This window comes from Silene latifolia, chromosome 8, assembly GCF_048544455.1.
Source record: "Silene latifolia isolate original U9 population chromosome 8, ASM4854445v1, whole genome shotgun sequence".
Taxonomy (NCBI): Eukaryota; Viridiplantae; Streptophyta; class Magnoliopsida; order Caryophyllales; family Caryophyllaceae; genus Silene; species Silene latifolia.
In genome coordinates, this window is record NC_133533.1 from 57,240,001 (window position 1) to 57,254,276 (window position 14,276).

General features: G+C 40.9%; 2 protein-coding genes across 2 annotated transcripts in view; one reads left to right on the forward strand and one right to left on the reverse strand.

Annotated features, from left to right (window-relative positions):
- The window catches only part of LOC141596881 (uncharacterized), a 161,617-nt gene that overhangs the window by 97,554 nt on the left and 49,787 nt on the right, over positions 1-14,276 (forward strand). The window lies entirely within an intron of this gene.
- On the reverse strand, positions 7,091-7,909 carry LOC141595219 (uncharacterized). The gene has a single exon (XM_074415187.1). It carries the CDS (start codon positions 7,907-7,909, stop codon positions 7,091-7,093), a length of 819 nt encoding a protein of 272 aa, XP_074271288.1.

Consider the following 14,276-nt stretch of genomic DNA (forward strand, 5'->3'; position numbering starts at 1 on the left):
GTGAACTTGATTCTATTGTTTCTAATCAGACTTGGGAGTTGACTGATTTACCTAAAGGTAGTAAACCCATTACGAGTAAATGGATCTTTAAAAGAAAATAAGACCTGGCGGTACAATAGAAAGGTTCAAAGCTAGACTTGTAGTTAGAGGCTTTACACAAAAGAAGGGCATTGATTTTTTTGATACCTATTCTCCTGTGACCAAAATTTCGACTATAAGAACTCTTGTCGCTTTAGTCGCTATTCATAACCTTATTATACATCGATGGATGTTAAAACTTTTTTGAATGGTGAGCTAAAGGAAGAGATCTACATGTCGCAACCTGAAGGGTTTGTGGTTAAGGGTCAAGAGAATAAAGTGTGTAAACTGAACAAGTCACTTTATGGACTGAAACAAGCACCCAATCAGTGGTATGAGAAATTCAACAACACTTTGATGAGTAATGGCTTTATGATTAACAATTCTGATTCATGTGTTTACTCCAAAGTGATAGAATCTGATTGCGTTATTATATGCCTATATGTGGATGACATGCTTATTTTTGGTAATAATTTAGATGTGATAATTAAAACCAAAGAATTTCTGTCATCACACTTTGAGATGAAGGACTTAGGAGAAGCTTATGTTATCCTAGGAGTTAAGGTTATCCGAAACTCCAATGGAATTTCTTTGAGTCAATCTCATTATGTTGAAAAAGTGTTGAAAAAGTTTTAACTGTTTTGATGTTGTGCCTGCTAGAACACCCTATGACTCTAGTATACATTTGAGTAAAAACTTGGGTAACAGTGTTTCCCAAGAAGAGTATGCTAAAATCCTGGGAAGTGTGATGTTTCTTATGAACTGTACTCGACCAGATATTGCATATGTAGTTAGTAGACTGAGTCGTTATACTCATAACCCTGGTAATGAACATTGGAATGCTCTTCGTCGTTTGCTAAAATACCTAAGAGGAACAGTTGATCTGTGTTTGCATTATGTAAATTTCCTGCTGTGTTAGAAGGATATTGTGATGCAAACTGGGTTGCAGGTAACGATGAGATTTGTTCTACTAGTGGTTATGTCTCTTCACCATGGGTGGAGGTGCTATATCATGGAAGTCTTCCAAACAGACTTGTATTGCACGCTCTACCATGGAGTCGGAGTTCATAGCTCTTGAGTTGGCAGGACAAGAAGCTGATTGGTTGGAAAACCTATTGGCTGATGTACCAGTATGGGGAGGACGGCTGACACCAGTCTCCATGTTATGTGACTCGAAAGCTGCTATTGGCGTTGCAAAGAATAGTGTCTACAATTCGAAAAAGAGACACATGCGAATAAGGCACGCTGCAGTTAAACAACTCCTTGGGAATGGAGTGATTACTGTGGACTATGTGAAGTCCGAAAGTAATCTTGCTGATCCCTTTACTAAGGGGTTGACTAAGAGATTAGTCGTTAATACGTCGAGGGGAATGAGGCTTAGGTCCTTAAGTCAAGGTTGAGATTGACTAGGTCCAAAGTTTCATTCCTATGGCGTAGTATGATTCATAGCCTTTATGGTGGTGCGTTTGAGACGCACTTGATGAATTATACACCAGGTTGGACTTATGTCCTTAATGGCTCATGTGAGAAGTGCTACTGAGAAGCACTTGAGCCACCTACGTAGGTGTGATGATCCTAAGACTATGAGAAGTCTTGAGGTCACCCTATTAGTACCAAGGTAACGCATGAAGCTCTAAAAGAGCGCGTTGCACTCGAAATCGCGGACGGTCTTAATTAGAAGGTATGATATGTGTTGTGGGGGTATCGACGTGAAGCTCTAGGAATTCAAATCGCAAGATATTCTCTAGCTGTAAGTAAGTTGTTTCCTCATTTCACTAAAGTATCAATTCAAATCGAAAGATATTGATACCTAAGTATCCAACCCTTCCTTTACCCAGAAATCTTTTAGTTCTTTTCTTCGCCATCTGTGGGGGATTGTTGGAAGTGATGCCTATGAAAAGGCATAATTCTCATGTTTGAGAATTGTGTTTGTCCCACATCGGTGGGAAACACCAACTCTTTCACCTTTATATGGGCTCTTATCCATTGTATGGATAAGAGATTGGTCCAAGGTGGGTTTTGTGTGTGTTTGTTGGGCCATTGGGTTTGGGTCCAACACACACGCGCGCGCGCGCCGGCCCGGCCCGGCTCGGGCTCGGGTTTGGGTTTGGGTAGAGCCCCTGCGGGGCGGGCCAAAGGCCCGGTTTTACCTTTTTGGGCCATTTGCGTTTTGAGAGTTTTTGGGCCGAGTTTGTTTGTGTTGTTGTCCAGGTACATCCTGTTGCTGATGCGGGTTGAATGAGTCAGTCAACACTGTTAGTGGGTGAGAAGTTTACTCCCCAGTTTCAGTCATTGACTGCTGCGTTTTAGGGGTCGGTTTTATGGCTCTATTCTGCTATAAATACCGAAGTCTTCCTGTCAGTTCAACACACAACATAAACTCTCTTCTCTCTTCTGTTCTCAAACATCTTCCTCTCTAATATATTTTTCTGGGTTCAGCTTTAAGTCCGTTCCAGGTCTTACAAACTCGAGTGGGCGAGTTTGTGAGACAGCAGTAGTGTAATCCTTGGGGACTACCGGTCGTCGCTGATCGCCACCACGGTCGCACCGGAGAAATAGTTTTTAAGGCAGCGGTTCCGTACCGTGTCACTACCTTTCCTCTGTCGGTATTTCTGATCTTTGGCATTTATTTCGGCACTGCATTTTTATTCCTTTCGTAATTCTTTGTTGCTACAGAATTTACGAACAACAATATCTGCATGAGCTATTAACTTCATACCTTCTTAAATCTTGAACTCTCACTTACACTACCATCGCTAATACCTTCATACCTTCTTAAATCTTTTTTTGGCAGCTGTAAAACAAGTTCTACCTATACATATGGCAATTGACTCATTTGGTCAAGTGCGCTTATTTTAATAAAAACATAACCTAAAGCAACAAAGTAAAAGTAACTGCATTGGGTAAACGAAGCGTGTTGATGGTGTATGGACGGCTGAACACGATGATCATCATCCAAATCAATCTTGAAGTGGCAATCAGAACTCGCCACAAACTCGAACAAAACCTTACTCTTTTTTGTCAACGGTGCTTCGGAGAAATACCTGCAACAAGACACAAAAATGTGTCTCGGAGATTCATCCCCTAGGCTATAAGACACAACTCCTGGAAACCAACGAGACCCTTGAACCGTCGAGGCTGAGCAAAGTGTACTTACGCCACTAGGACGTAGAAAGGAAAAGCGGAAAGCATACCACGAAAGACTGCCTCCAAAGGAGAAAAAACTCCTACACTCCGAAACACAAACCCAACAGACAAGTACCTTGTAGCCAAGAAACGTGAGTAAGTAGATTGGTAGTAAAATAAGAGCCACTTTGTTGATCAACCTCCTAACCAACATCATCTCAGAAGGATAAATAGAGATGGGCACAACACAAGCCGAATGCAGAATTACCCCTACCCTTATTGGGATTATGACGTCTAAAATTATTCGGAAGAACATAAAAAAGACCGAAAGAAAATTTAAAAACCATGAGCTTGTAGAAGAGACCACCATGACCAACCAAACCAACACAGATTCCAGGACCCTACTCAACCCAACCATGACACTTCACATACCCTAAACCTTCAACCGTAAACTCATTCCCATTTAACCGAGACCCAACGACCACCCAAAGCGATCGGTCAACACAGTGACCACAATAGACCAAATCAAACCACGATTCTCCAAAACAGCCTCCCGAGGCCACAGCCTCACATGCAACAAGACCAACAAAGTCCAACGAAGATAACAGACCATAAAACCGCCAAAAACAACCGAAAACCTGACAAGGGACAGACAAAGCAAAGAACCGATAGGTGGGGGAAATGGGGGGATCACCAATCGGTCCCAAACTGCAACTGACACCCCAGACAACGGACCGATTGATGGGGGAAATGGGGGGATCACCAATCGGTCCCAAAGCGCAATCGACACTCAGGACGACGGACCGATTGGTGGGGGAAATGGGGGGATCACCAATCGGTCCCAAATTGCAACTGACACTCCAGACGACGGACCGATTGGTGGGGGAAATGGGGGGATCACCAATCGGTCCAAAACTGACCCGAAAAGCAAAGCTCATCGACACAACACAACAAAGACTGCCGGACTTAACAACACCAAAACCGACCACCATAACATTAAAAACCTAGGACAAAGGCCTTACCAGGGGGTGGGGAAAGGGGCGAGGGGTAGGGGAAACACCCCCTGACCAAGGGTGCATGCAAGACTGGCGCAGACAAGGCGGAGAATCGGAAGAAGAGAAGAAAATTGGATCAACAAGGCAATACCACACAACCAATCAGTCGGCCGATCATCAAAAAAACTCGTAGGAACGAGAGCCACGGCGGAAGAACAAAGTGAAGGGTCGAATCCGCCGGAGATAAGCCATGAAAGAGCCCATCTCCGGCGGAGGTTAGGGGAGAAAAAAGGAGGAAGTGTGTGGGAGGCGGAGGCAGCGGATCAAAATAAGGAATTAGGGTTTTTTTGGTTTAGAGAGAAGGGGGAGAAAAGTAGAGAGAGAGTGAGTGAGGAGAAATAATACCTTCTTAAATCTTGAACTCTCACCTACACTATCATCCTATAATTCTCTCTTAAATTTCTCAAAAAAAATTAAAATGACAAAAAACGAAAATACAAGCGGACAAGACAATTCTAGTAAGTTTAAAGGAAAGATTGATCATGGCCTTAAGGTTTATTCTTCTTCTTCATCATCTCGTTTCACATTTGTTCCTTGTTTTTGTTAAACTATCTCTGGTTTTTAGTTAGGAGAATGCTAAAAACCGCCCCTGGGGCGTTGTATAAGATGAAAAATAGGGAGAAAAAATTATTAAAATAACGATGTGTCAAGCAAACTACTGCTTCAATAACCGCAAGTTTGAAGAGCTAGAAATTAATAAGTAAAACCATACTTATGAAAACGTGGGAGAAAGTGGACATGGAAGTTGCAAAAATTCAATGATTGTACTCGGATGAATTTGTTGTGATCTTCGTTCAAATTTAATGGAGGAGTTCAAAACCAAAAGGATGGGTTTTCATCCTAAAACATTAAATTTACAAATTAAATTAGATAATCTTGAGTATTCATGGTTAAATAACATATTTTCTTCCTAAAATATAAACTACGAAAAAGTTCTAATTTAGACTTCCACACTTAAATTCTAAGTTATTGAGTCAAAATCTAGAACTTAAAACATGAAGTTTTGAAGTTAAAGTTCCTGTTTTAAGATTGTAATAAGAAACTTAACTTGGTTTCTTAGAGTTTTGATTTTTGAGGTTAAAATAAAAGATTCTTGATCTGAAACTCGTAATATACTAACTAGAAGTCTAGTTTTTCAACTTAAAACTTTAAGTTTTGAAAATCACGGGTTATCTCTAGGAAAATTAACAATTTAGATAGTTGATTTTTTTTTTGTGAATATCAAATGAAATCGAAATTTATTTCATCATTGATACATATTCCTACTAGTTTAGGACCCGTGCAAGTTGCACAGGTATGTAAAAAGTTTTTTGAAAACAAAAATTAGTTAATATACATGACTATCTATTGTATAGGTATGTAAGTTAATATATACCCAAAATTATGATGTCAAATTGGAACAATAGGCGTGTGATTTGCCCAACTCCAAACTGTACAGAGTACACATAGTAATTCACCAACTATGGACAACTTGTATCAAAAAAACTTGTATAATAGATACAGTGAGAAACATTTGGGTCACATTAATGAGAAATGGGAAGTAAATAACAATTCCATTTTTTGTTTTAAAATTTAGAGCGTCATAGTTACGTGTAGCCAAAAAAAAAATTATCTACTCCCTTAATAATAAATTGATTAAACCCCTAAAAATTTAGGGCGCCGTAAATTGATCGAAAGTCTAGGACTCTACTCGACATAAGCATCTAATCACTTTTAGACAAATTAAAATCTTCATAAAGAAATACAAATAGTCCCTGTTGCCATTCCCCGCCCCTTCCCTCCATCTAAATACAAATCCCGTGGTCAAAGATTTTCTTAAGAAATTCATTGTAGAAATTCACAAAATCAATAATTTGGGGAGAAGGGGAATTAAAAATTTGAGGAGAAGGAGCTTAAATACTTCAACATTTATGAACTAAAAATGAAAAGATGAGGAAGAACCCAAAATAATACTTCCTTCGTTTCAGTCATTTGTTTATCTTCAATTAAAATACCCTTTCAATGAATATAAAATGTAAACAAATAACTGAGACGGAAATAGTATATCACATATCAAGGTGAATGATATACAATCAGATTTGTCTAAATCGTCCATGTTGCATTGTTTAACAAAATTTGAGAGAGCAAACGATAAATAAGCCAAATTAGCACGTACAGATATATAACATACATGCGTATATATCAGCAAATTTCCGAAGCAACATAGAAATCATGTAGAGCTGTTACGTAATAGGTTCATTCATATAAGTATAAATTATAACTCCATCCAAGTCCAAATTCACTAAAATTATTCAATTATTGAAAATGATGAGCTTAACCATGTGATTGGGTGCATCGTGGAGGGGGAAGACGGTAAAAAGAAGAGGCAGAAAGATAATTGAGATATACGGAGTATGGACTTAAACGACATACTCACCGGTCACCATAATAAACACACATTTAAAAGAGAAAATGAGATTAACATAAATTAAGAGGTACGCTACTTGCCCATGGGATGATGGGAGCTTTATAAATTAAAATGCAATATTAGCAACTATCAAGGATTACTAAATATAAACACACAAAAATCAATTTACCTAGCAAATCCGTTATGAGCATGCATGAGAATCATTTTTGCCACTTGTTTAGTAAGTGGCTCCATAAAATTTGTAGTAGTTTTTCTTTTTTAACATTTTTATAATTGACATATTTCCCCACTTTGAGTCACTTATATAGAGTTACGCCCTTATTTATGGATACTATTCATCAGTTCACTTTGTATTCCAATTCCCATTGAAACATGTGATAGAATATACTTTTTTTTTTTTTTTTGACAATCGTAAAGACAGATTTTACAGTCTCATGGCCTGATAAGCCAGACCATGCGCTACAACATTAAGCGATCTCGGGATAAAGTTAAAACTTAGACAATGAAAATCCGCATAAAGCCACCGAATGCTAGCTAGAGCTTGATTGATCAGATGATTCTCCTTCTCAATCCCTGCAATTTGGTTAATAAGTTGTAGGCAATCCGTTGCTATATCAAGGTGGAGGTATCGACACTGCTGTGCCCATGAAAGGGCATTACGAATACCCAAAGCTTCCGCCTGTAGAGCTGACTCCGCCCTTATCTTTTGTTGCTTACGTATGATCTCCGTACCTGCGGAATTATAAGCCACCCATCCTATAGCCGCCCTATAGTCTTGTCTCCAACTCGCGTCCACCTTGACCCGGATTACCTCACATGTGCCCTGCATTCCTATGACTCTGATTGGCTTACCCTCCCGAATCTCAGCAAGTGAGGACAAGGATTGCTCATCCTGCCCATTACAGTTAATAATTCCTTTGTCCTTTTTGGCAAGATGAGCACACAGAATCCGTATATTCTCATGAACGGATTTGAAGAAGCCATGAACAAGGTATTGTTGTGTAACGGCCATTTCCTTAAAAATCACGTTATTTCTTAGGGTCCATAAACCCCATAGTATTGCCGCAAAGGCAATCACACTCCTTTCTCCCCCCATTCTATTATAGAAGTATCGGATCCAGTTTATTATCCACTCCTTTATATCGCCAGTTTCAGCATTCATAACTCTAATACCAAGCTCAGACCCTGCCCAAATACGTCTGGATAATTCACAGTCTCTGAATAGATGTCCTGTAGATTCCATCTCGTTATGACCTTCTCCACACAAGCATCAAAAGAGACTAACATCCAGATTCCTCTTTTCAAACTCAGTTCCAACAGGAAGGGTGTCGGTCAGGATCTTCCATAATAGAATTTTCCAGTTGCTGGGAATCGGTAGATGCCACAATTTTTTCCTACAGAATTCCCTACCCCTATTACCAATCCGACTCATATCCTTCCGAGATCCTCTTTTTTCCATGTAGTCTCCAAATATTAGCCCATATCCACTCTTAACACTGTAAATCCCATCCTTCGTAAGTGGCCAAAAAACCTCATCTTTCCCCTCATTCCCCCCACCTGAGTGGCAAGAACTCGGGCCGCAGAGGCATCATCAAATAAATAGCGCACTAATTGCTCATTCCATTCGTTGCCTTCCTGCATTAGATGTCGGATTTGAAGGTTTGCTAAATGAACATTCTCAATCCCCAGTAATAGATCCCTTGGTTCAGGGGTTTGCCCCCCAACCCATTTAGATTGCCAAATATTTAAGCATGATCCTATCCCCGGCTTCCACCCTATATTATCAATAACGGTTTCAAGTCCATGAAGGATGCTTCTTACTCCCCACGACATACCAGAGCCCCTGCGGGGTGGCATTCCACTTATATAATCACTTCTTCCAAAAATCTTCTTTCTAAAAATCTTACAAAACAGTGATGAATCACCAGACACCAACCTCCATCCATGCTTTGCTAGTAGTGCTTGATTAAGGCATTCAATATTACGAATGCCCAGCCCCCCTTTACTTTTTGGTAAGCTTAGGAAATTTTTACTACACCAAGGCACATTCTTACCTAGTCTGCATCCTGTCCACCAAAATTGTGTCAAAAGAGAGTTAATCTTCTTTGCCACACTTACCGGTACTTTGAACACCGATAGAAAAAAATTGGAAAGATTGGATAGGACAGAAGAGATTAGGGTCAGTCGTCCCGCAGGCGATAGAAAAACTCCATTCCACGAGGATATCCTCCTTGTGACATGCTCAATAAGGGATTTAAAGATATCTTGTTTCGATTCTTGAAATTCCGCCGGGATACCTAAATATTTACCAATACCTTTATTCCTGTGTATCACCAATGCTCTCATGACCTTCTGCATCCTCCCCAAAGTAGTATTTGGGCTAAATACAATTCCAGACTTCTCGGGATTAAGTCTTTGCCCCGATGCATCACAATATTCCATAATAATCCTCCTGAGATGTGTAGCTGATTCCCCCTTATCATGAAAAAAGAAGACCGAATCATCCGCAAAGAAGAGGTGAGTCAGCGGCTGGGTACCCCTACACAGTCGTAAACCATGAATCAATCCCAACTCCTGTGCCTGATCAATGTTCCTCGATAGTGCTTCCATACACAGGATAAAGAGATACGGCGACAGGGGGTCACCCTGTCGAAGTCCACACTTGGGTCGAAACTGAGGTAAAGGGGACCCATTAAGGAGAATCTCATAACTGACAGTAGTAACGCAGTTCATAATTAGATTGGTCAAGCTTCGTGGGAATCCAACTTTAACAAGCACTGCCTCCAGAAAATCCCACCTTATCCGGTCATAAGCTTTACTCATATCCGCTTTGAACGCACACCGCCCAAACTTCCCTTTTTTATGCTTAGAAATATAGTGTATTGCTTCATGCGCCAAGAGAATATTATCACTAATACTCCTTCCAGGAAGGAAAGCGTTTTGGGTCTCACTCACCAAGCCCCCCATAACCTTAGCCAAACGATTAGCAATGCACTTAGTAACAACTCGCATTAGCACATTGCATAGGCTTATAGGCCGGTAATCCGACACCCCTTTAGGATTATCCATCTTAGAAATTAGAGTAATAAAAGTTCGATTTGCCTCCCTTAACACTCGCCCCGAATTCAAGATGGATAAGACTGCTCTTGTAAAATCCCCTTTAACCATAGACCAGCATTTATGGTAAAAAATTGCTGGGATACCGTCCGGACCCGGTGCTTTTAGAGGTCCCATTTGGAACACCGCACTACGCACCTCCTTAGCCGTGAACCGCTTCGCAAGGCGGTCCGTATCATCTTGTTGAAATCCCACTTTAAGATTATGTAATACCTGATCAAAATCATGATCATTCCTTGCCACCAAGTCATTCCTGTCCGCCATATACAGCTCCATAAAATTATTTTGAAATTCACAGCTGAATTTGCTAATGTCATAACTCCATTGACCGTCCTCCCCTTTAATCCCGTGAATGAAGTTTCTTCCTGCCCTCCCTTTTACCCAATTGAAGAAGTACTTGGTGCAGGTGTCACCATCCACCATCCATTTAACCTTTGCACGTTGTTTCCAAAAACTCGCCACAGCCCGAGCATAACTTGTAACCTCCTCATTTGCCCTATTATAAACCTCATCACTTCCTCCCGTACATGCTATGTTCATTCCTTCCTCTAGTTTTTGATCAAACTCCTCCCATTTTACATTCCATTCCGCTTTTTTGTCGAGAGTCCACTTTTTCACATTGGTTCTAGCACGCGACAATTTCCTGGTAATTCGATAAGCCGGTGACCCAGCATCAGACATAACCCATGCACTACGAATTCTTTCTAGACATTCCTCATGCTCAAGTGCCCACGCATCAACCTTGTAGGGTCTCTTGCTTTCACTTCTAACAAGGTTAAGGTCAATTTCAATTGGAGCGTGGTCCGATATTTGTATTGGGTAGTGCTTAATCCCGGTATTTGGAAAATAGTAGAGCCATTCCTTCGAACCCAAAGCCTTATCAATCCTCTCATAAACCCTTTTATCTCCCTTGCGGTTATTACACCAGGTAAAACGTGGCCCTTTGAACGGGATATCCACAAGTTCATTTTTTATTTTCCACATATTAAACTCATGAGCTCCTCCAATAGGTCGTTGGCTAGAACTAAGCTTATCACATCCATATTCCACTTGATTAAAATCCCCTATGATAAGGAAGGGATCTCTACATGTTCCGCACCATGCCTCCAGCTCCATAAGAACCGAGGATCTTATGCTTAAACTTGGTGCTCCATAAAAAAGCACAATGTACCATAAAACACTATTATATTTTTCGACAAGCAAAATGATAAGTTACTACAAGCCCGTACAACTTTCATCTTAGACTCCTTCCTCCATCCTACCCAAAGGCCACCCGAGGCCCCCTTTGCATCCACCCCAAAATGATTCACAAAGCCCGATGACCTAAACATAGGGAAAATTTGACTCGAGCTACACTTAGTCTCTATTAAAAACATAAAATCATAGTACTTACTACCTAATAACGCTCTTACTTTAGGAATTATAGGGGAGAGCGTATTATTGATGCCCCTACAATTCCACACTAGTCCAATCATGGCGACAAAGGAGGTTGTGAAGGCCCAACCTCCGCAAAGCCATCAATATCCAAATCATTTTCCTTTCCATTCACAGAGGGAATGGATGAGTCACTTGAGTCAATCATTATGACATCCTCCACATTGATCCTGAATCCCCAATTTTGCCTTTTCCTTTGCTCCTGCTGAAAAACTGTACCCCAGCACTCTTCCTTTGCCATTTGCTGTAAATAAGCCCTAGCATTCTCCAATGATTCCTTTGCAGCCTCAGGAATGATGTAGTCCCCAACATCAGTGCAGCATTTGCGTTTTTTTGCATTCTTGATCTCCACTTTGTGTGTTTCTCCCATTTCTGAACATTGATAGGCATCTGCCAGCCCCATAAAGCCATCAGAGATGTTCCCAGAAGAGATTTCAGCAAATAACCTTGCTTTTGCACCAACTGAAGGGATATCAAAGGCCTCAGCATTCGTTCTTTTTCCCTTAATCATTCCTGCTTTGGAACAGTCACCTCTTTCAGCAGCAGCTTTAAAAATCTTATTCAACGGGGGGATGTTAGAAGATCCCTCCTCAATCTCTTTCCCTTTTCTATTAATGGCCACTGAGGTGAGTGGAGCAGAAAGGTCTGGTCTCAACAAGTCCCCATTAGATCCCCTTTCCCCAGTCTCAGACTGACCAGAACTTCCACCCACTGCAAGCTGCAACTCAGTATTCACCCCCATAGTATCATCCGAGGAAATCTCAATTACCTCATCTTCATATCTGATAGGAGAGACATCTTCATATGCATAAATCTCTGCACTATGCGTTGCTGCCCCCTGATTTAGTGATTGATCAGGATCAGAAGAATCTGAACCTTCATTCTCAGAGTTATCCTGAACCCCATCTGTTGCCATTACACCCTGTTCCCTTACCTCAATATATTCATCCTCATGATCTTCAGCCTGTCTTGAACCATGTCCCACCTGTCTAATAGTACCATCAGGATAGTGATAGCTGATTGGGAAGCCACCTACGGGGGGATCAAAAGTCTGATTGTACCCCCTTTGGTCATCCTCCATCCTAGCCCATTCTAAATCCCCCTCAATCCTGCTAGTGATACCAGCATGTATCCTTTGATCCCTATCCAAGACCCCACTCAAACTACCCTGATTAGCATAAACAAGGTAAGGATCCTCAGCCTGAATTTGAGCAAGAACCCCCTGCTGTAACAGGTTAATATCTTCCTGATTTACTTCCTGGTTCCCAAACTCCTCACCAGCACTATGGAACACATCATTACTGGCATCATCCTCAGCAAGCCACCCACCTAATCCCACCACTCTCTCCCCATCAGTCTGATTATGATCAGGACTAATCTCCATATCTTGATCAGCTGCTCCCACTTCAAGTTGAGCTCCTTCCATCCCTTCCTGAGCCTCCTCAACACCATTTATACCAGTTCCATTTTCTTGTGCATCATTCATCATCACATCCCCATTCTGATTTGCATTCTGACTCCCTCTGCCACCCTGAGCTCCCATACCATTCCCCACCTGAAAAACAACCGGTCCAGCAAAAGGTTGGGCTGTTACCGCAAAAGTCATCCCAGGGAGTACACGGCCCCCTGGTGTTAGGCCCAAGTCAAAATCAACCACCCTCTCAGGTGATTCCCATCTCCTCCTCCTTCTATTGACAGTCCTTTCCCTACCCAACCTCACTTTAGAAGACTGTGGATACCCGTATCCGTCGATATTGGAATTTATAGAGAACCCGACAAACACCCGATGATGATAGGACACATGTATTTATTTAGTTGTCATTGTCATTATTTGGGTTCGTTTTACGATGTAGAATGAGCGTTGTCGACGGAGTATTTTTAATTTAAATGATATTTAAATTAAAGTCTTTTCAAGGTGATTTCAATTTAATTTATTTTATTTTGAATTTATTTTCCCAAGTTTATTTTATTGAAAATAAAATAAATATTTGATTTGAAAAATCATTTTATGAGTATATTTGGTTTGAAAAATCATTTATTTTAATGTGTTAATTGATTTGAAAAATCGATTTGAAAATCGAAAAGAACTCGTTTTGAACATGTGTTTTTGAGCTCGATTTTAGCTCGGTTTTTGAGCCCGTTTTCTTTGCGAATTGGCACGAATCTCGAGTACAATAACCAACCTAGACCACTAACCATCCAACCCAGTTCGAACCCCCTTAACCACGGCCCAAATCATGCCCCAAACCACCCCCAACCAACCCCAAAACACGAAGCTTTTTTTGTTTTGCAGCTCAAACCCGAGTCCAAAACCCGCTCCAAACACCAACAAAACCCGTGCCCATTAACCCTAACCCATACCCTAATATCCTACCCATATTACCTTACCTTAACCACCAAGAAAACCCCCCAAAGCTGCTGGACAATGAGCCCTATGCTCAACAGCCGATCGCTTCTCCCTCTCTTTTACCCTACTTTAACTCCTTATAAATACCACCCCTTCACCATACATTCATTCCTCTAAGTTCTTCATACATCCTACCATAACCCACAAGCTTTAAACCTCAGAAACAAACCCTAATTGCCTCCCAAAAACCCTAAACAAAACCGACACACAAACCGAATGTTTGTGTCCTCCTCAGCAACTCGTTCCTCCTCAAACCTCCATCAAAACTCGATTTTCTTGTTCCTAATTAACCACATAACATCCATCTACACATTAGACAAAGATTTACGAGCCAAATTGCCCTTAAGAGTACACGAAATCCCTCGAAAAAAGCAGTGTTATACACTCTGTTTTTGTGATTTGTTCTGTCTGTCATTCTGTTTGTGCTCGTTTTTCGTGCCCAATAACTCAAAACGAGCAGGGGTCGCTTTAAGATCTCTGTTCTCCTCTCTTTCTAGTTTTCAAAACATCTTTTAAATCGAATTTTCATCGTGAAACGAGGGAGAAATCATCGTTTGAAAGTTGCTGTCCAGATTTGCCAAAAACGCGTGTTTGCTTTGTTTCTTCGTCGACGACGGCCTCTCGAGATAAAATCTACCATCGATTACGACCC